Genomic DNA, 22,580 nt, shown 5'->3' on the forward strand with positions numbered 1-22,580 from the left:
GCTCTCGAGTCACGTACAGTCCAAGCTTTCTCATCAGTACTGTGCTTCCACATGATCAACATATGTACTAAACACAGACACCAAATGAATAACTTTATATTTACAAGCTTTGGCAGTGCTCAAGAAACCCCACCCTAAAATGCTGATCCTATGGTGCAGCTGTCGTGCACGTTATCGGAACCCTTGCTAATGATTTGAACATGAATGGCATACTTGGCTACTGTTGAGTACTAAATATCTAGATCTAACCCAAGTAGGTGATTGAATACAAAGGAATGAATCAGCTTTATTTGTAAGACTTTGTGCCCAGCACAATAACCTGTTAAACTTTTGGAAAAGAGGGGAAATCACTGCTTTATTACCCTCCAGGACCTTTGTCTGCCACCCATTTCCTGGTGATAATACCCCCAAATGTCACCCCTCCGATGAACCTGCAGGTGCTATTGCAGGAGGGGAGCGCATCCGTCTCGTTGAAGTTTCACAGGGATTGGATTTCATCGGCAAATCAACACAGCCTTTTGCAACTTTAATCCTCGCTCCCGCTTCCATGCTCCCAGCATGTACTAAACAGGAACCTCGGAATCTCCTTTGGAGATTATTGCAAAGTCGGCACGGGTTGAAAACCTTTTCCTTTCATTTAGCCACCAAGACTTAGGTGTCTTTGGATTGAATTGCAAGGTGATATATCGGATAGATATTTGATATGCTAGCAAAATTCTGTAGAGCAGACAGTGAATTCTGAAGACTGTGCCTTTAAATAGACATCATACACTGTCTGCAGACAGAAAACATACATCATTAAACATAGCATTCAGATATTACAGCATACCAGTTGTTCAAAACATAGTACACTGACATACTACAGATTTTTACTATAAATCTCTGCATGAACAACAGATTAATTTTTGAGAGATATCTGTACAAAAGTATACAAAGTACGGGTGAATGAAGGAAGATTTCATACAGAACCACTGTCTTCATCAGCAAGCAGAATGGAGTGTATAAGGCTAAAATACACACACTTAAAAAGAAAAAAAAAAGAAAACTGTTGGCCAAAGCATGTATGGCAGGCATGTCCAAGAAATGTTTCCAAAGTTGGTATGTCGAGCAGAAGGGCGAACATTCACACCCCTAAAGGCAGCTCTCTCACCCCTCCATTACATTAATACTCCATCCACTAGGCTTCTCCGCCCTCTGCTGGTGGGGTCTCCTCCGCCTTGGTCTCCTCTCCCCCGCCCTCGGGCTTAGCGTCTCCGTCCCCCTCCGCTGGGGTTTCCTCCGCAGCAGCGGCAGCAGCAGGTGCATCTGTGGGAGAGAGCAATCAAAATAAACAGCTCAACCGATATTGTTTTGACGTACGACGATGACCATGTTTAGAAGTGAAGTACGGGGGCAGACATATCTATCTGCGAATAATACAGACGTAGGGTGATATTTGGCAATCGTAGGCCCTCGTCAAAACAGATCTTGAGCCCTGCTGAGCTGTACATCTTAATCTCATTTCAAGCACAGGAAAATAGCATTGATTTGGATTTTCCTCTGTCTACAATGCAACATCATTTGGCCTTCATGTGTACTACTACTGGAAAGACAATTCCACCGTCCTCTGTCAAGTTGATGAAGAGTTGATTGAAAAGTGATTTTGAGAAATATATATTTTCTGTTTTTTAGCATTTTGACAATTCCATACTTGCCAACCTTACAAACTAAGAAATAGGGACATCCTTGAAGTTCCTATACATTATTACATACAGATTTTGAGAAAAAATAGGGACAAAACTGTAAAGAAAGTCAAAAGATGGCACTTTTAAAAGGTGAAAATCAGGAATGTCCCTATCAAATACGGACAGTTGGCAAGCACAAAAAACTATAGGCATTTCATTCTCAGGATAAGGTGTATCAAAATATTTACTTCCTATTTACGAGAAGAAAGTTTTCACACATCTACAAACAGAAAAATAGCTATCAAAAGTCTGTCTGTTGGTCTGTCTATTTGATCAATTAATCTTCCTATCTTTCATGTAAAGTGCATTCCGGTTTTAACGAACATGGTTATAATGACATTCTTGTTACAACGTAGTTAAAAATTCATGTCCTAAAATTGTCATCTATATATATCTTTGCGTGTTTGACTGTTAAGCTCTAGCAAAATTTCCACATAACGAAAGAAAACTGCTGGTCCCAAGGACTTCGTCATAACGGGAGAGCACTGTATCAAATCTATCCATCCATCCTTCCACCTATCCACCTTTCTATCTTTCTCTGCACCTAAAATTTCATGCTAGGTAAGGTCTTCTAAGTGTACAGTATTCAGAACTCCAAGCCTTTCTGACTGAAAAATATGGATGATTTGGCTCATAAGTAGGAAAAAAAGAGCAATTCCCACACGAGTGTGCAGTAAAAGCATCAAGAAAAATTGGAAACTCCTAATGAAACAAGACCTGGGAATGATCAAAATTCAGATTCTTTCCTCCAACTTCAGAATGGTTGAGAGTTCTGCAGTATTCTACTATCCTTTTCATTCCATATCTTCCTCTGTTAACCCCCACTTGCCCTTTTCCAATGTGTTTAACCCTCATATTCAAGAACTCTGTCATGTTTTTTTTTCTCTCTCTTTTTTTTTTTGTACATTTCGAACAATTCCTCACTTCATTATGCTACATTCCATCACTTCTTGTTAACAAGACTTCATTCCTTCCTCAGCACATAACCACAAGTGGCCACAGGCATCTCTGCCTAGTCTCATTTCCAGGCAATCAGAGAATTAATCGTACAGCTGTTGCAAATGAACACAATGCACCTTATGCACTCTCCAGTATATTCAACTCTATTCCTACTTGAGTACACCCCCAAAATGGCACAGTCAATGCCGTAGTAGGCTAAGCAGTTCTTGTTTTGATTTTGTCATTTGCTAGTTTGCTTGTGTGCTTGCTTGTTTGCTCGCCTGCCTGCTTATTTTGTTCTAGGGGAGTGCTGTCTCTTTGTAGACAGCTTGAGTATATTAAAATCAATCTGACACACTAAATATTTAGCAAATCAAATTTAATATCTAATGTGTATGCATGAACAAAAGTGAAAAAAAAAATTCTCTGGGTGTTAAAGTTCGAATAATTCAGAAAAGTGTCTTTTGATCTCAATGAATCAGAAACCAACAAGTTATCAATATCATTGTCATCATTACATGATTACATGATTAATGAGAACCGTGAATATCATCGAGTACAATGAATTACTAATTAATAAGTACATGTACTTTGAATATTCCTCTTTTTTTTGTGTGTGTTATAATACTGCATGTACTCAGGTATACATTTTATATTGTGTTCAATGATCTGTCCTTCCCAGCTGGATGAAAGTCCTTTTTTTTGTTTCATTTTTTTTTAAGGGGGGGGGGGGATGAATAAACTAGTGAATTGAATTGAATATTTTGCTGAAGGTGATGAGGCTCAACTAACCTGTGGTTTGTTCAGCTTCTTGGGCAGCCTCCTCTGTCTTCTCGCCTTCTTGAGTCTGCTCGGCTTCAGCTGCTGCTGGCTCTAGAATTTGAAAACACAAGAAAAAAAAAAAATAGATTAGCACAGCTTATATTAAGTAAATCAAAATTCCCCCCAAATCCACCCTGTGTATTGCCATTTCTGGACAGAAGGCATGACGGTGTATTTGCTTCATACATGTACATGTACATCACTCATACTCTTCAGGTTCCTTGGGTTGGTGGTATGTTGTTTGATTCAGGAACCTGGTAGCCTGTTAAGTCTATGGCGATTTCATAATTCAGTATGAAACGGGTTAACAAAACATCTTTGGATTCATTTGGACAAGGTAGAAAACAACAACATTAAAACAAAAGATAGCACTGTTAGTTGCTATTGTTGTTGTAAAGAAAAACATATGCCACCCGCACCACTTTGTGGCGGAGGCATAAAAAATGACATCTGACAGAGTACTTTATTTGGCAGAGCAAATACGGGGCCAGGGTTTAATCTAAAGCACTTTCAGAGTCAATCATTCATCTATGTGTACGTGAGAAAGAAGGGCATGCAATTTACTCTAAAACTGGGCTAAACATGGCTCTCTGTGTAATCTATGCCATACAATGGGCATTGTAACTCTTTCTTGTGCGATGTGATGGGAATATATACATGATGGTGGTGGATAGCGACTTAGATATCCATTCACGATGCCTTATAGAGAAGACAACTATAACAGAAAATACTGCATTGGGCAACACGCAATCTTTGAAAGCTACATTTATGGTGTGCATGAAATGCACGTGAAGATCAAAAGTGAGTTGGAATAAGCATGATAAATTGACATGGACAGTTTGTAAGAATATGAGTGATTGTGAAAACACTCATGCACAAATCAGAACCTTCCTCTTAATGATTTCCTCGTTGAAATTTGTCAACCTATTTGTTATGTGATGTCTGTGAAAACATTATGGGCTTTGCATCCCTATAGGAACCATTATGAGGTTGATACATGTAAATAAAAACATCCAAATCTCCATAACAACAAAATGGGTTTCATTCAACAGAAAAATCAGGCAATAAAACATCTAAACTGAACACTGCCTTAATCTTGTTGAATCCATCGATACAAAGTGTCATTTCAATTATCATTAGCAAAGTTGATTTTCAAGCATGATTCTCCTGTTGTTGTGATCTGTTAGTGTCACCCAAAGACAAAACATCTGTATCACAACATTAAAATAAATTGAATTTGACGGTATTGAATGCTTAAATTGCACACTCAACAGTTGCTGTGAATAAAATCGCAAAGATGTTACGAGATACTCTTTCGCACACACCAATGAAAACATTCTTCACAAAATGATGGGGGGGGGGGAAATATGATAGATTACTATCATGCTTCCACTCCCATATTGCACATACATTGTACATTGTACATGTGAAGTTAGGAGCAGAAGTTATTGTCCAGCGAGTGATAATAACATGGATGACAAAAACAGTGGTTAGCATTAAGAACAGTGTTACATGATGAAGCTGCGAAAATGAACATGTTTTCCTGCATGGCAAGACAAAAGTCAGATGAGATGAAGGTAGCGTACTTGGTAAATACAAGCCACCACCAGCTAAAACGCATTAAATCTTGCACCAAAAATACATATATTTCTTCATATGAATGATGAGAATACTATAATTTCTTTAGGATAGACTTTGTGTTATATCTTTAGTTTTTTTAATATTCATCTTCAACATATGTGACCAGCTACAACAAAAGGATCCTAAAGTTGCTGACAGCTGAGCCGAGAAAATCGAGTTTGAAGTCACATCATCAAACTTGGTCAAAACAATCGGATTTCGGTTTTTGGCATGATTTTGTAGTCTAATGTGTTGTCTACCATCTGCCGAAATTTCAAAGCTAAATGATCAAAGGAAAGGCAAGAAATCAGCATTTTTCTGGGCCATGATTTTCCGACTTTCAGCGTAACAGAATCGTGTCCGAAGATTTGGATTTAGTGCGGCAGCTAGACTCCACCCCTAGCAACGAGGGAGTGATCTTATTGGTCAGTGCGTGGCATCCTGATTACTGATTGGTCGTGTGTAGACCGCTGGTGCTAAGCTTGAATGAACATTTCGGAGGTCGCTACGAGCATACCTTCTATTGTCAAGCGTTAAAAACTGTCTCGCCTCCCCTTGATCATGATAGCGTCGGAAGGAAAACTTTGAACGCGTTTTTCTTGAAACTCTGATTTCCACAACCACTTGACATGCGCTAATAAAATCGATATCTCCGCAACCGAGTTCTTTTAAGAGTTGTGCTATGATATATGAAATTAAAGTACAAGAGTAAGGGAATAATGTCATGCCATTTTCAGAAAATTGTCCTCCCCCGACTTTCGGATCCTTTTGTTGTAGCGGGTCACATAAGTACGTTTATTTAAGAATCTCCTCTAAAATGATACCTGTCTAAATCAATGCAATGAATAGAATCATTTCAGAAATAGGAATTATCAAAAAAGTAATGGAAAAGAACAAGGAATGGAAACAAGAAGAATGATATCAATTACATCATGTACATTGCATGACAATACAATGAGCAATGTTAAAGATGAAATCAGCATTGATTTAGGAAAATGTAAGGAATTAAATTGTGTGAAAGATGAAACAAAGGGAAGAACATGTAGCAGATGAATGCTATTGAACATTAATTAATGTCATGATGCATGAGGCATTAAAGCAAATATGATCTTATTTGAATGTTTACTATCATAAAAATCCTCTAAACAATGGAGATAAGAAAATAAATGGTAATCAATTAGTACATATGTATGACAGAAAAATCAGAGAGTGAACTCTGGAAATAGTATGCAGCCATTATATAAGAACATGATGATACTATGGTCATGTTGAAAGTTGATGTACGAGCTCATCAAAATCCATGCAATTTTGGTAAATCATTTTGAATTGACAAGACAATGACAAAACAAAAAAATGGAAACAATTAGTTGTCGACTACTATGATATGTTAATTGGCATGTTAAAATGCAATACAAGTGTATTACATATAGTTATACTTAGACATGTAGATCTTTTCTAAATGCATACACACAAATGTAATGACATGAGGTAAGTTAGTAAGTTAAGTTAGTGGAATGGCGTTGATGGATGAGCTAATTGCCAGGTTAGGCAACCATGCTGAGTCGCTGATTAGTGAATTCTCTCACCCTCCGCAGCTGCTTCTGGTGCTGCTTCTTCCGTAGAGGGCGCCGTTTCCTCTGCAGCAGGTGCGGCATCTTCAGCCGGGGCTTCTGCTGTTGCTGCTTCTGGGATAAAAATATTTTAGAGCAGCCATTAGAGCAACTGAACCTCATCTGACCACGCTGTGTGACTTCACTATAATTTAAGCAACAGTTTTAGTAACTGTTTCACACTTCTCATGCCAGTATTTGCAATTTTTATGATTGTTATAGAACCCTTACTGTGACAAACATGAGATAACTGAGGACATAGCAGCATAAAGCAGAAGTTAAAAGTACAAGTAACAAATTTATCAATATCTGCTATTTAATGTGCACACTAATACAAAATGAAAACTTCATATTCAATCATATAGTGATTGAGACTATCTGAGCAAAGATATTATTCTTTTTTATTCTTCTTCTGTTAGCACTTTTGGATATGCTTAAGAGTAATGCCTAAACTTCATAATTCTTTGAAAAACATTCAAGAAATGAGTCACATAACACTTATTGTGTTAATGCTAATACACTGCTGACATGTCACACAAAAGCTAGAGACAATTATGTTGCATAAAGGTTGATCTTGTTGGGTTTTTTTTTTTCAATTGATGCAACAAGAACTATCCTTTTTGTATGATTAGTCTCAGAGAAAAAGACTAGGTGGTTATTCATGCCCTGACTTGACTTCTAAATGAATCATTATATCATTAGTATTGTTTCACTGTTTCAAAACTGAATATATTTCTCTGCAGAATATGTACATCAAATACAAAATCACACATAACAGTATGACCATTGAAGGAGTTCAAGAAGCAAAAAACAGGTCAGCTGAAGCTAACACTGAACTAGTTTTGGTTTGCACATGAACAACATTGCCCATTCAAATTAGCCAATTTTCCCTGCATATGAGCCTGAAAGAAGACATACACATACACTAGCACATAAAGCTCTTTCCTTCAAAGATTAAACAAGTGTTATGACAAATGATCATGTAGTAGTCTCCATAGAAAATATTGTATTTGGAGAGTTGGATACATGCAAATATATATGACAGGAATAGAGGATGGGGATTCAATGTAAGAAATGGTGAAAATAACAGAAAAAGTTGTAACATTCATTGAGGAATTCACAATATACACAACAACCAGCTTTGGGTTTTCTTTTCATTATTTTGTTTGTGTTTTTCTTTTAAATGAGAATATTGTCATGAAAAAAATGCATAAGTAGTCTGTCTCTCAAATGAGTGATTCAAATTACATCTATGCTGAGGTGCAAATAAAAATGTCTGATGTTTGACATAGGATACTGTTGACTATCTGCCATATTATAATAACAATTTTTGGCCTTATCACATAACCTTTTGGAAGGCTATCATGCAATATCCACTCTATGCTAGCGTAATATCTGTAATATTGTTAATATTTAAATAGCCACTATTGGTTACTGTATGACAAGGGAAAATAATGAGTGTTTCCAGGGATTAGACTTCAATATATTCACAGTGGAAGGCGAATTGCTGTATTTTATCAGACAACAACAAAAAAATCTTGAATATTGAATGATGCACAAATTGTTGCAAGCACAGGCAGTGAATAAAGCAAAAACATAGTATACAAAAACATAGATGAATGAAATGCTGCAGCAGAACAAACAAACAAGCAAACAAACAAACACATTGGCAACCAAAAAAGAGGGAAAAATCTGTGAGAAATGGGTACAATGTCACAATAAAATTCATGAAATAAATATAAACATGACTGATGGCATGCATTACTGTTGACAGTGGTGATACAAAAGCAAAGTAAGAAAGCATGCAGTATTAAAAGTTAGACATGACTTTAAGCATAGGTGTCATGTGTCATCAATGAATATGATTATTTCATCAATATTGAGCAATGAGAGCTCAATATTGTTAATGAACTTACAATCATAAAAATGAAATATGCATCAATGGAAGAATGCGCAAAAAAAAAATGGAATGATGGGGATATACTTTTTTTTTTAAGTTGCGGCATAAAAAAGACAAAATAAGAAGTAAAAAATTAAAAACAAACAAAAGTTATTATGCTCTTAGTAATGGATTGCATACTTAAACAAATCCAATCATAACTTACAGATGCAAGTTCCCTCAAGCACAAATTGCATATGCAGTGTTTCAGCTATAAACCACTAGTTTAGAATGTAAAAGAGTGAAAAAAAAAAGTGAACAATGGTCTTTCATTTTTTTGATATATCATGCAAAAAAACAGATGGAACTGTGAAGTACGGTTGTACTCCCTGTGCTGATAGTATGTTGATAGAGATGAAAAGTCAAATACTGAGAAAGAATGACCTTTTTGCACTGTGAAAGACAACCAAACAACCAGTTTCAACAAATCTATATAAGGCATGGTGAAGGTGTTAGTAAAAAAAAAAAAGGCTATAAAAAAGTACAGAAAAGAAAAGGAAAAAGAAAGGAAACACCAAAAACCTTGTGATGTCTTCAGGAAAAAAAAAGACATAGAAAGAAGCTTAAAAATTATTCAAAGCGTGCAGTGTGTCAAATGTGAGCTGCAAGATTGTCAAAACAAAGACTCCACTGAAGAACCAAGCCAGGAAAGTTTTTGAAAGTGAAACAGGTAAAGGTATACTCTAAATGAAGAAAGATGAAGTCTTGAACAGAATGGCCAAAAGAAGAATGTTCCATGATTTTGATCAACTACCACCACCATTGGCTACAAAGGGGATACCTTGCTCCTCAGACTGCTGCTCCTCTGCTTTCTTCTCATCTTCTTTCCCAGCTTCTTCTCCCTCATCCGCTTTCTGCTCCTCCTCTTCCCCCTGTGCTCCGCCCCCATCGGCATTTGCCTCCTCCTCCTTCCCCTCTTCTTTCTCAGCCCCGCCCTCAGCCACGCCCTCCCCCTCCTTTGGCTCCTCCTCCTCCTTTGGCTCTTCCTCCTTCTTCTCCTCCTCCCCATCCCCTCCCTCTTGGGTCTCATCTTCTTTAGCCTGGGCTGGTGCCTGCTCCTGGGCCTCTCCCTCTGTGGCCTGCTCCTCCTGAACCTGACTCTCATCAGCCTCTGCCTTCTGCTCCCCCTCCGTCGCTGCTGCATCTTTGCCCTCAACCTGTGCTGCTGGTTCTTTGTGCAGTAGGGTGCAGATTAGTACAGTGCAACACTCGGGTGAGAAAAAACATGTGCATGTACACATTGTATACAATATACAATGTACACCATGTGCGTTGGGTGTCAGATTGGGAGCACATGGGGAATATCACAAACATAGCCTCATGAAAAGAATCTTTGTTCAACAGAGTGCTGGGCAGCTATCCATTGGGAAGGGCAGTTGCACTTCTTAGGATGAAATAGCTCTACTCTTTGTGCTCTAGAAACATATATTCTTTTTGCTGCATGAACAAACTATATATAAGCATGTCATGTGAACTGCATCACATAGCAGGACATACAATATGTAGAATCTTATGGCAGCATCCCTCATCTGCAAGTCCTTCAACACCCACCATGATTTCCGATGTGGATGGTGATTCATAGTCATACCACAAACAATATTTTGTGACAATTTTAGATCAAAATATTTGCCAGTTCTTCAGTGGTAAGGATATTAAAATCATATCTAAAATTTCTTTCATGTTTATGGCATTTACTTTGCCATCATCTGTAAACAAAGTGGTCATATTTTAATGTAATTCTGTCAGTATTTGTGTGTAAAGTTTTGAACTCTTCACCACATGACACATTGATAATCACCTTTCTGCTCACGGACATCAAATCTAAATGACTTGCAAATGAAGAAGACCATCTAACAGCAATGGAGTAACAAATTATTTTTTTTTTTTCTATTAACCAAACACTCTTGCATGATGTTTGGTGTCCTGAAATGTAAAGGAAGCCATTTCTTCTACGGTACCTACATCATACAGACACTATGTGCTGATATTCTTTATTCACACATGACTAGTGTGAGTGAAAAATGCACAGTAAATGATGAAGCAGCCCAAAAAGATGCCATGGTGTCTTCGCAGCTGGATCCTTTCTCTAAAAGCAAGCAGTGTGTGTAACAGAGCTGTATGAAGCTAAACATTATTGCAGTCTTTATACAAGACAAATGCTGGCTGCATATGTCTGGCTTTTGTGTCTGGCCAAGCACACTATGGAGAGAAAAAAAAAGCAATATGAAGCAATCTACTCAACATATGGTATTGTTTCATTCCATGCAGTTGGTGGCTAGGGGAAATGAAGACAAATTCTTCTGAACTGCAAAGAACAGATACAGCTTGTACTATACATAATCTCAGCCTAAAGGCTAAGAAGCAATGCAAGCCACTCTCACAGACACAGTGGAACATTCTTTTAGGCACATACTACGTTTTGTGCGTTTCTGCTTCCTGTGAAGAAAATACTGAAGCATTGTACATGCATGCAAGAAACTGCTACCAATGGCTGCAAAGTGGGTGGAATGTTACATGATCATGGTGACAATATTACGATGTAGAAAGGAGTTCATCTTATAAGTTTTATTCAGACAGTCAAATGGTCTCAATGTCACTGAAAATTGTCTGATTTTGCTGAATTGACACTTTGCTTTTGTGTCATCTCATTAATTACGATTTTTCTGTCTCAGGAGGATTTTGCCCAGAAAGAAATGTTAAGATTAGGATGACAGATAATCTGTAAAATGTAGATGTTGTCCATCTTGACACAAGGGGACAAATTAATGCAATGATTCATATTTAAATTTTCTGATGGCCATGATGGAATGTGTATTTTTCTGGATGTTAGTAATCAAATGTTCTTCTCTTAATCAATTCTTTGAAATCAGTTCTTCAGAATATCCTTCAGTTGAATTGAATTGAATTGAACTGAATTGAATTGAATTGAATTGAATTGAATTGAATTGAATTGAATTGAATTGAATTGCATTGAATTGAATTGAATTGAATTGAATTGAATTGAATTGAATTGAATTGAATTGAATTGAACTGAATTGAATTGAATTGAATTGAACTGAATTGAATTCACAGATCTACACTCTATGGATTTCCTGCAATAATTTTCATGATTTTGTTTCATATCCTTCAAAATAAGTGCCGTCCATTATACTTCAATTTTTTCAATATTTGGGTGTTTTTATTTAGGTGTGACGTGAACAATATGTTTCAATAAAAGAAGAACTTCCTTTCTGATAAAGGCAAAGGAGTATATCTTTATGGGATTTCCAGGGGGAGTCAAGCCATAAGATAGGAACACAACTGTTTTTGTTTTGTGTTTATTACCTCCTTCTGCTGCTTGCTCTTCTGTCTTCTGTTCTCCTCCCTCTGCAGGTTGCTCAGCCTGTTGTTCTGCCTGTTGCTCTCCACCTTCTGCTGGCTCTTCTGCCTTCTGTTCTCCTCCCTCTGCAGCCTGTTCTGCCTGTTGTTCTCCACCTTCAGTGGCAGCCTGTTCCGTTTGTTGTTCTCCTCCCTCTGCTGCTGGCTGTTCTGCTTGCTGTTCACCTCCCTCTGCTGGCTGACCACCGTCTGCTTGTGTTTGCATGTCATGGAAGTTATAAGTGATTTTTTGAATAATCATATTTCACATGGGATGTTTGTTAGTAATCATATGAATTTAGTCAATTGGGAAAAAAAAAATTGATACCAAGACAATTGTCTAATATTATTTGGTGTGTTTTCAAAACAAAGATTTTCATGCTGAATAAATGCAATGTAGGCCTACATAGTATAGAAAACATTTTCAATTACATTACATGGAGTAATGCAATTCTTAAATATTATGATCATAATTCAGAACACTGAAAGTCATCTTCAAAAAATGTATGTCGTTACACAGAGCAATCTTGACTTCATGACAAATGGAAACAACAGAGAAACACAAGTCCTGGTGCAGCATCACATGTTTGCCAATATTCTACAAAAACTCTACAAGGCCTTGATGATGAATAAAAAAGATTCATACTACTTTGACAAAATTCAAACTAATGAAAGCTTTCTACTCTTAAAACATATGGCATCAAAGCAATTTCAAATGACTACATGACTAGAATAAGCTGACTCACTGCAAGCTTTATTAAAATTTTATTGTATGGTTAGATACATCAATGATTACATCACAAAGTAGCAAAAATCCCCACTTTTAAGATCACTTTCTGTTTTTGTTTCCAAGAGCACATGTAAGAATTAAAACAAAATTCATACCTTCTTCAGTTTGTCCTTCCTCTCCTTTAACTGCAATTCAAAAATAAAGATGGTGTACTATCTAATAGAAAGATAATACTAACAGGTACAATGAGCATGTCATGCTATAATGGTGGATGTTAACATGTGAATCGATTTGGAGAGTAACTGCATGCCTTGATTCAAACAGAGACTTTTCAACAAACAGCTCTCTGTCATACATGTGTCCACTGAAAATTTCAAATGCACTTTGTTCCGTGAAGGGCTTCACAAACACTGACACTCTTTAATACTGTGTGGGAGATGTGAGTTCATCTACAGTGAGCATCACAGATATAATAGCAAGTTGGTAAACATTTAGCTCTGTAATTCCATTGCAATTAATGGTTAAGCATCAGTAACTGAGAATTTACACTTGAGGTATTAAAGCTTTAGTTAAAACATCATAAGACACTATACAAATACAAAGATCACTGCATGCTCATTACAAACTGTTATGAAAAGATAGACCTATACTGGTGTCCAGAGCATCTACCCATGCAGGAATCTATTGGTCTTTTCTGTGGTACGACTGCATATGCACATAGTTTGTAGTTTATAGTCACAAGGTTAAAGGGATCGTATAGTTTTGGTTGAGACCTAACTTCAGGTTTCTAACATTTTTGGGTGAGATAATGAGAAACCTTTTATGAAATATGAAAGAGCATGTAATTCCAAGAGGAATTCAACGTTTATTTGATGAAAATTGGTTTTTGAAATGGCCGAGATACACAAAATAGAGCAATCCAAATAAAAGGTGGGACCCACCTTTTATTATGATTGCTTTATTTTACTTTGTTTTTGGATGTCTCAGCCATTCCAAAACCGATTTTACATAAAATAAACTTTGAATTTGTCTTAACATATGCTCTGTACTATTTCATAACTGGTTTCTTGGTATCTCACAAAAAGTTAAAAGGCTAGCCTAATCCTTGCCTCCACCAATACTGTACTATTCCTTTAATGTTGGCAGATTTCCAATGACTTCTACAAATACAAGAAATACTGTAGCATATCTCAACATGTAAAACTCACAAAAATTACTTAAAGCTAGACTATTACGCACACATACTTTTATGTCCGATGTGTGGTATATATAATTTGTTTATCACTAACAATATTTAGACTGCAAGATTTTTTAACTGAACTACATCGTACAACTGTACAGAGCAGGATAAACAGATGAAAATGATGAGGAGGATCAGCCATCATTTAAAGTGTTTCATCTCTGTGCCTGTTGAACACATGACATCACAATGATGTCAACAGGTGCCTGTCTAGACTGAAGGTAACATGTGAAGATCATCTAAAGTAACAAACAAACAAGCATGCAGCTAACACTGAGAATAGTCATGGATCATGCAGCTATACGGATTGAAAAAAAAAAAAAGATTGTACATATTATAAATGCATCACTAATGTCGTTATAGAGGCATAACTGTCATATTATCTACAAGTTGAGTTAGGAAAAAAGTGCAATAACGAACTTTCCAGACAAAGTGGTATGTCAATGACTTTTAGAAATGGTAAGAACAGCTACATTTATTTAATTTCCTGAGAAAGTGAAAGCAAAGTTGTGCCCATTCTCATATCAAAACAGCATTAGAAAGTCATTGGAATGACTGTGTATATACATTTAGAAGAGTTTCAATTGGGTTAGACAGATATGTTGATGGTTTGGAATGGAATGGGATAAATAGAAAAAAACTGATCAAATCATGAACAAACAGCAGAGCATTATATTGGTAACAGCATGCATTGATATCATTCATTTTGAAGCTCACATGGTTAATAGGAATGGGGGAAAGAAATCAAAATGATCTTGAAAATGGATGTTTTCCTTTAGTTGCTTAATATCTATGAAAGATCAGTGAATTACTGAATGAAGTACAGCACCAAAGCATGTTTTATGTGTATGGATTATATTCTCTTTAGTTTACAGTTTTACAGGTGGAAATGCATATTTGAATTTATGATAAATAAAAACTTCCATAATGTTTTTTTTTTTCTACATGAAACTTGCAATCAGTGCACTATTCAACGAATATTAGCCGTGTTCATCATCCATCCGAAACACCTGAAGAAAATGACCAAACACTTCCTGGAACTATGTAATAGATTTTATACTTAAAAAGGGTGTCCTTTTTAACCTTTTTATGTACTTTGTTTTCCTTAGCAAATGAGGATTGCTTTCTCTTTTCTAAGGCACATGTTTATTTGATATCCCTACTGGAGTCTTTCTCTTCTTTTAGATATAATTTTGGACAAGTATCAAACTGGGTGTAGGAAATATGTAATGAATATGTTTTATAGTGATAGTTACATGGAGTAGCAGAACTGATATCAACTGCATGCAGAATATATAAACAAATAAAACAATTGCATGCAAGGCTAGACCATTCATAAGCCTACAGATGTCATGTTGTCTAATGATAATGGTTTTTACAGAGACCTACTTGTAAGCATTCAATGAACATGAAAGAAATATTACTTTTATTTTATGCTACAATTGTAGTACGTTCCTTTAGATGCTTCTATGTGTACGTTTGTAAAATGCATCCTCGATATGAAGGTGAAATAAGTAATGCAAAATGCGCTGTGATCCCAAGGCTCAGGATTTTGTGGCAGAAGATATCCACACTATGTACATAAGATAAATATTTCAAAATGTACTCTCTGTGCAAATTTCAAGGTTAATGATTTGTTACATTCTGCTTGGTTAGGTTTGTCATCTTTTGTTTCTATAAGTACTTGTACTTTGTTCAGAGGTCAGATTCACAACACATCCCTGTTTATCATCCTTCTTTTTCAGGAAATGTACACAAAATAGTTCTGCACTTAGGGGGGAAAATACTTTTGTCTGTTTGCAAAAAAAAAAAAGAATAAAAAAGAAACAAATCTGCGGAATATGGTTTGTGATACCACATCACAGAAAAAAAAAAGGATAAGAAAAATGACAACTTTTCTCATCCATTAGGATGAATAAAACTGGCTTCATGAATGGTCTGCCAATTATACCCATAGCTTACCATCAGCGGTTTCTTTGGTCAGACTGGTTATTGAGTCTAATGCAAATGAAAATTTGATGACAATGCAGCCGCATACAGGACCATCAAGAGGTAGCTTGGCAACATGTGACAAATATTAATAGATAACACTGAATATATTGCTGCTTATGCAGGAAACAAAATGCAAGCAACCTATTACTGGCAAATCTTCATGCAGGCATGGATACTAAGAACAGATGATAAAGCTTGCCGTTTTCATAATCTGATCACAAGTGTAATAAATTTCATAAAACTGAAATCAGTGGGAACATAATGTGCCATAAGGAAAGAGAAAATTAACAGAAAATGAAGGATAAGGTATTTGTCCATTCTTTATTTGATCTGCAGAGGATATAGCATTTTCTTTTGATGATTTCAGCATTGTACAAGTGGTATTCCTGTTAATCTTCTTTGCACACAAGTGGCCTTACAGTCATAATCAACAGTCTTTTTTGTTAGTTTTTTTTTTAACTTCAGCAGAAGGTGCTGTTCATAGTCTATTTCTGACCACCAGTACAAGTATCATTTCAGGAAGAAATCCTGCCTATAGTTAAGTATAAACGAGGTGAAAGATCTATGCAGTAAATATTGGTTTGGGGGAGAGTTGTTAGGTATGGAATATTTCCTCCAGGGAAACTGATGTGATGACAGGTTAGATTTTTCCATGTGAAAAAGGCACACAGTGGCCACATGGGCTCGTTCTTACCCACAACTTTGCCGTCGCCGAGCACCTCGACGTCTGGAAACAGCCTCTCGATTCTCGCCTTGGCCTGCTCCGTGTCCGTGCTGCCGTGGACGGCGTTCTGGAGGACGTCCTTTCCAAGGAGCGCCCTCAACGATTCCGGCGCCTCCTCCCGGGCCTTCTCCGGGTCCGTGGGTCCCATGAGGGTCCGCCAGCCGTCAACCGCATCCTCTCTCGACAGCACCATAACCATCGACAAGCCACTGCAGTGGAAGGATTTTTTTTAATTGATTCATTCTTTTTCCAAAGTATTTCCTTAAAAATAGTCTTAGACCCCCCTCCCCTTGGTAGTGCAACAATTAAAAACAATTACAGTCAAACTTGCCTTAGCGGCCACCTCTCTATAGCGGCCACCTGTCTATAGCGGCCACTGAAAAATCCCCCCGAGAGAAAAGCAATGTTAAAGACCCTGTGTATAGCGGCCACCTGTCTAACGCGGCCAGTGGCCACACATTTTGTTTCCCGTGGTAGATTTTAACCTGTCTATAGCGGCCAAAAACCCGATGGAGCCGTAGCCGAGCCGATAATTCAGTGTGTTTTTCTGCTTGTTAGCCGTGCCAGTCATTCCTGGGCAACGTTCAGTGATCGCCACCGTTGCATTCATCACTTATTCAGTCACAATAATGCACTAGTGTTAAGCTTTCTTCATGACTGGGCACATGCTACATGTAATGTGCAACAATCTCATAAACACCGGCATTGTTCTATGCATGATACACACGTGTGCATACGTACACACATACATGTACATGTAAGTATATATAGATGTATACAACGATGATACATGTTCTACCTGTCTATAGCGGCCACCTGTCTATAACGGCCACTTTTCCCGTATCCCTCGGGTGGCCGCTATAGACAGGTTTGACTGTATAATGACAATAAACTTACTCTGCACTTCTTATGTTGATAAACAATAGACACAGCTTACCAGGTACAGTTTACTGTAGTTTGTCCTTATGGACACAAGTGTATTCCTATAGGAGATAACATACATGTATTACATGTAATTCTTCTTTTTCTTCTTTTTTTTTATGCTTAAATATTGATAGACGTAACTTAAGCATCATCAAAAAAAAAAAGAGGTTGCCCTGGCTCTTTGAACCCTGTCCCATTCACATAGGAAAAGAGTCACTAGAAAATATAGAAATAATTCCATTCACAACACACTTCTTCACTGTAGGATCACAAATGGCTTTACATATATTTCTATTCTTAATCTGGCTACAGAACCACAAACTTTTTGACACTGGCGGCTTTGAGCTTCTAAAATATCAAAGTCTTTATGAAGGGAAAACGTACAGTATGCAGCTGTCTGGTAAAGCGAAAGTAACAACAACAGCAATGACCTGACCACATTCCTCACCTGGACATGTGATCAATAAGGCTGTCGTAGAATTCTTTCCCCTCGTGCTCCAAGTACAGTTTGGATGCAAGCTCCTTGTTAAGTTCTACATCTCGCTGTAGGTTGATCTGGAACCCAGCCTCCTTAATCTTCTCCAAGATGGCATCTGAAAGAAAAAGACAATCAACATACACATTATGTAAAAAAAAAAAAAAACAAAAAAAAAAAAAAAACAGAAAAGAAACAACAAAGTATTGATGAACAGTACTCCAATCATGCATTCATCTGTCATTTTTGAACAATGATAAGGATTCCATTTTTTAACCACATTAGCCTAGTCAGTATTGGTAATAATGAAACTATGTGTATTGGCTCTGCTATGACATTTTTTTTTCTTTTGTAAATGACTATTCTTCATGTATACTGTACCTATATTTTACCTCCTTATTGCCAAGTATCCATTAATCTTTAAAGTGCTTTGTTTGCCAACTGGCACACACAATGAAGTGCTTTCTTTAGCAAACAAAACACAGTAAGGGTCAAACAGTGTACACTGTATATCATAAAATGGGCTTTAGAATCTCTGCAATCTGATTGGTCAATTATCATGAATTGATTTTTTTTTACTGATCCACACTGAGCCATGCCTCCAGTAAAATCCGAACGCATGGCTCAAGCCTTGTATAGTGTTGTACAGGTGTATCGGACACATGACGGGGAAAAAGGTTGAATTTCAAGAATTTACAGGCCCATTTTATAAAACAAATGATGCACACACCTATCTCGTGGATCAGTGAGAATTGAATGCTTTGGTTTAACTTTGGAATCAATCTAAAACCCACTCGCTGCGGTCATGTATGGGTTTAAACAGTTCCAAAGTTGAACTCGTGCATCCAATTCTCACCCATCCACTCTGTCCTGTGAATTATTTGTATATTTATGACAGACGAGGAGATATCCATTGAGTCATACCCTTGTGTTCTCCAGCAGCGTCTGGCTTGATGACTGCAAGTGTCGTCTGCTTGGGGAAGAAGAATTGTAGCTCTTTCTCGGCCGTTTCCATGGAGTCACTGCCGTGGACTACGTTGATCTGAGCTTCTGGAATACTGTACTGGGCTCGCAAGCTGTTGCAAAAGAATAATAATGATGATAATGAAATAACAATTATACTATTAGCCCTTCATATGAGAATTTCTTGGTGCATTGATGCAAAACAACGAAGGTGAATTTAAAAACTGATTATAAGAATGGAGGCAGAATCAATAAAGCAATTGCAACAACAGTATGTATTTGCCAGGCATGGACATCATTCACAAGGCTGATGACAGGTACAATCAAAATGGTTCAAGCATGGGCCCCATCATGTCGCTGGCACTTACGTACTTTCATGCCTAATAGTTACAGATTGAAGAAATATAAGAACTGTGACATAGAGGTGTGTATGTGTCTGTTTCATTTTGTTTTTCCTTTCAAGACAGAAAGATACATTTGTAGGCAAAGTGCACGTTGATGGAAACAGAATTGATGAACAGCTACAAAGAGAGAGGGAGAGAGAGAAAGGGGAAATAGAGAGCGAGTAAAAGAACAGAGATGAAATGTAATTAACAAGGTAAATTTTGACAATATTAAGCTCATTGCATTGCCTTTCAAATATAGTCCTCAATACAACATAATGCCCTTTAAAACAATCAAAATTAAAGGCAGAAAAATGGAGACAAACTCCAAAGATAAGCAAAATGCAAACAGATTGAGCAACAAGATAGTGTAATGCTGACAGCAAGAATATCTAGTGAACAGCAAAAACAGAAACAGTCAACGTGAGGACCATCTCAGAAGGAGAGACAATTTCAAGAGACTGTAAAATTTTCACCATCCATCGAGGGACTAACCTTTCAGGGGCCTTCTCCTTAGCCTCCTCCACAACTGTTGGTCCTATCAAGTCTCGCCAACTCTGGATGGCAGCTTCCTTGGCAAGACCCAGGGCCAGAACCTCTCCACTGTTGATGAAATACATGATATGTGAACATACCTTGTAGAAAGCTGCACTGGGAGGATTCTGAAGTGAATTTTAAGAATGTTGATGTTTTGGCCAGTAATTGTGATACAGGCAATCATGACAAGACCCATTAATTACCTTGGTGAAAACATTTGTGGATCCCGAAGATGTTGAGACACAAACAAGTTTTTAATTTCTGAGACATATATTAGCCCCTGGTTCAATTCAAATTCACAAAGCAGCATATCAAATTTTCAAGAAGCTTTCCTCATGCTACATATATGCAACTGAAAAGAGAGTCTAGACATGCAACTAGATTGAAACAAAAATTACAAAAATGACTACTGCACACAAGTACTGGCCAGAATTCATCACAACGTATAACATCTGAAATTGAGCCTCAACAAATACAAGGAGTGTAGCCCCCGAAATGCATTCTACCATGCAACATGACAGGAAGAAAATACCCGGTACTGAAAATACTTGCTTACTGCGCCCCCCCCCCCCCCCCATAGTTGAAATGCAGCGATCCAAAATTCAATGAAATATTTCAAAATATAGGCCTACATCTTGAACAATTAGTGTGTTCTTCTAATATGTGAAAGAACTTGACAAAAAAAAAACTACAAAATATTTCTGTGTTGTTATTCTTGCAATATCTTGTCATCTGACATTCATATACCAAAAATAACACCACAAAGAATGATGCATCATACAAGAAGTGTCTTCAAATGTGTTAAACCATCCCAGATGGAATCAAAATTACCATTTCTTCATTTAAAGGGACAGTTTAGTTTTGAATGAGATCTGGCTTCTGGTTTCAAACTTTTGGGGTGAGATAAAGAGAAACTTCCTATGAAATACAAAAAAAAAATGTAATTCCACCAAAAAAATTCAAGGTTTACATGAGGAAAATCATTTTAGAAATGAATGAGATATTCAAAATAAAGCAATCCTACTAAAAAGTGGGACCCACCCTCTAGTACGATCACTTTGTTTTACTTTGTTTGGGGGTATCTCAGCCATTTCAAAACCAATTTTCATCAAATAAACTTTGTTCCTCTTAGAATGGTTTACTCTCTCGCAAAAAGTTAGAAGCTCAATCCTCATCTCCATCAATACTACAACACTATCCCTTTGACCCAGCCCATTCCTAGATAGCATCCAAATTGCAGAGTACCACACCCATAAAACTCATCACCCACCTCGTCATTTCCCTGATGAGGTCTTCAAAGTGTGGTGTTCCTTCCTGCTCCTTGTAGAACTCCTTGGCCTGCTCCTCCGTCAGCTGGATGCTCTTCTGGAGGCACACCTCGAAGCCTGCCTCCTGGATCTTCCGGAGAATCTCGTCTGAAAGCAAGCAAAGATATATCCTGCTCAACAGAATCTCTTCACTTTTTTTATCAATTCCCACCCCTCCCCCACATCTTTACTCCAAATTCACTTTCCTGTCTCTTTATCTGTGTTCCTGCATTCTGTCTTATATATTTCACCAAGACAATAATTTGACTGTCATCATTTCTCCCAGCAGAAGAACTACAGGCACTTTATTACACTGCCATCGTGTCTGTTCACCACAACTCTGTAATGGCAGACTGCCTGTAGCTACAATGTAAAGGTACACAGGAAGAGGCTCAAACCCAGAGGATCGTAAAGGCCGCTGTGAACCTGAGTGAAAATCATTATCACACTAGAACATGTGTAGTTCTCCATTAAATGCAAGTTTTTCCCTTTCTTTTGTTTTGTTCTTCTTTTTTAATGCAGGAGAGGACGCAAGAAGAGAAAATAGAAGCTTTATTTGTAAATTTGATTAAAGAAGCAGCCTACTTCCGTCCACTTTGACAGCAAAAAAACCCTTGCAACATTGACGAGCACTATCTCCTCTTGCATCTTCATTAATATGTTATGCATCTCCAACAACGCTTCTTGTCAAAGACAATGAATCAATAACCATTTGAAGCTTTGCCCACACTTCTGATCCTCAATAATCGCATCAGAAACTTTGATGGGAGTTTACTTTTTACACTATTCAGGATGACCTAACAGCAGCGCCAGACAATTGTACAGAAAGGCTTACGGCAACTACAATACCTTTGTGATCTTTGAGGGCGTTGGGTCTGATGAGAGCGAGGGTCTTTTCGATAGCGGGAGGTGGGCCAGTGCCTGGGACGATGGGGACGTTGAAGTTAGGCAGCAGGAAAGTCAGCTCTCTGAGGTTTTTGCACATAGTGGAGAAACAAAAAGTAGACATAGTTTGATAAATCTCAATGACAAAATATTGACAATGTTACAATGAAAATATTACCATATACTGGTATAATATGATATGGAGAATAACACCAAAGAAAACAAACTTTCCACTTCTGCAAATACTTCCAGTTTATGTGTATGCTGCAGTTATAATCAATACTAAATCAGGATTTCTTTATTCTGTATTTACTATTCCTCAAATGTAACTCATGACTGATGCTGTCAATCTATTTGCTAACAAAAGCAGTCATAAACTTTGTACAAAGAAAATCTTCAGGGCATTAAA

General features: G+C 37.3%; 1 protein-coding gene across 1 annotated transcript in view; it reads right to left on the reverse strand.

Moving 5' to 3' along the window:
• Window positions 1–331: 331 nt before the first annotated feature.
• The window catches only part of LOC139722977 (thioredoxin domain-containing protein 3 homolog), a 35,161-nt gene continuing 12,912 nt past the window's right edge, over window positions 332–22,580 (reverse strand). Inside the window, exons 10-20 of the mRNA XM_071634257.1 lie at window positions 22,136–22,254; window positions 21,250–21,394; window positions 19,938–20,045; window positions 19,021–19,172; window positions 18,070–18,214; window positions 16,668–16,906; window positions 15,944–15,979; window positions 11,979–12,221; window positions 6,692–6,790; window positions 3,456–3,536; window positions 332–1,305 (exon numbers count right to left, since the gene is read on the reverse strand). Of these exons, the coding sequence (XP_071490358.1) occupies window positions 1,178–1,305; window positions 3,456–3,536; window positions 6,692–6,790; window positions 11,979–12,221; window positions 15,944–15,979; window positions 16,668–16,906; window positions 18,070–18,214; window positions 19,021–19,172; window positions 19,938–20,045; window positions 21,250–21,394; window positions 22,136–22,254 (1,495 nt within the window). The 3' untranslated portion in view covers window positions 332–1,177. The remainder of the gene's footprint in view (window positions 1,306–3,455; window positions 3,537–6,691; window positions 6,791–11,978; window positions 12,222–15,943; window positions 15,980–16,667; window positions 16,907–18,069; window positions 18,215–19,020; window positions 19,173–19,937; window positions 20,046–21,249; window positions 21,395–22,135; window positions 22,255–22,580) is intronic.

Source organism: Diadema antillarum, unplaced genomic scaffold, assembly GCF_040938485.1.
Source record: "Diadema antillarum isolate AM-2024a unplaced genomic scaffold, OU_Dant_1.0 scf00000179, whole genome shotgun sequence".
In the NCBI taxonomy this organism is placed as follows: Eukaryota; Metazoa; Echinodermata; class Echinoidea; order Diadematoida; family Diadematidae; genus Diadema; species Diadema antillarum.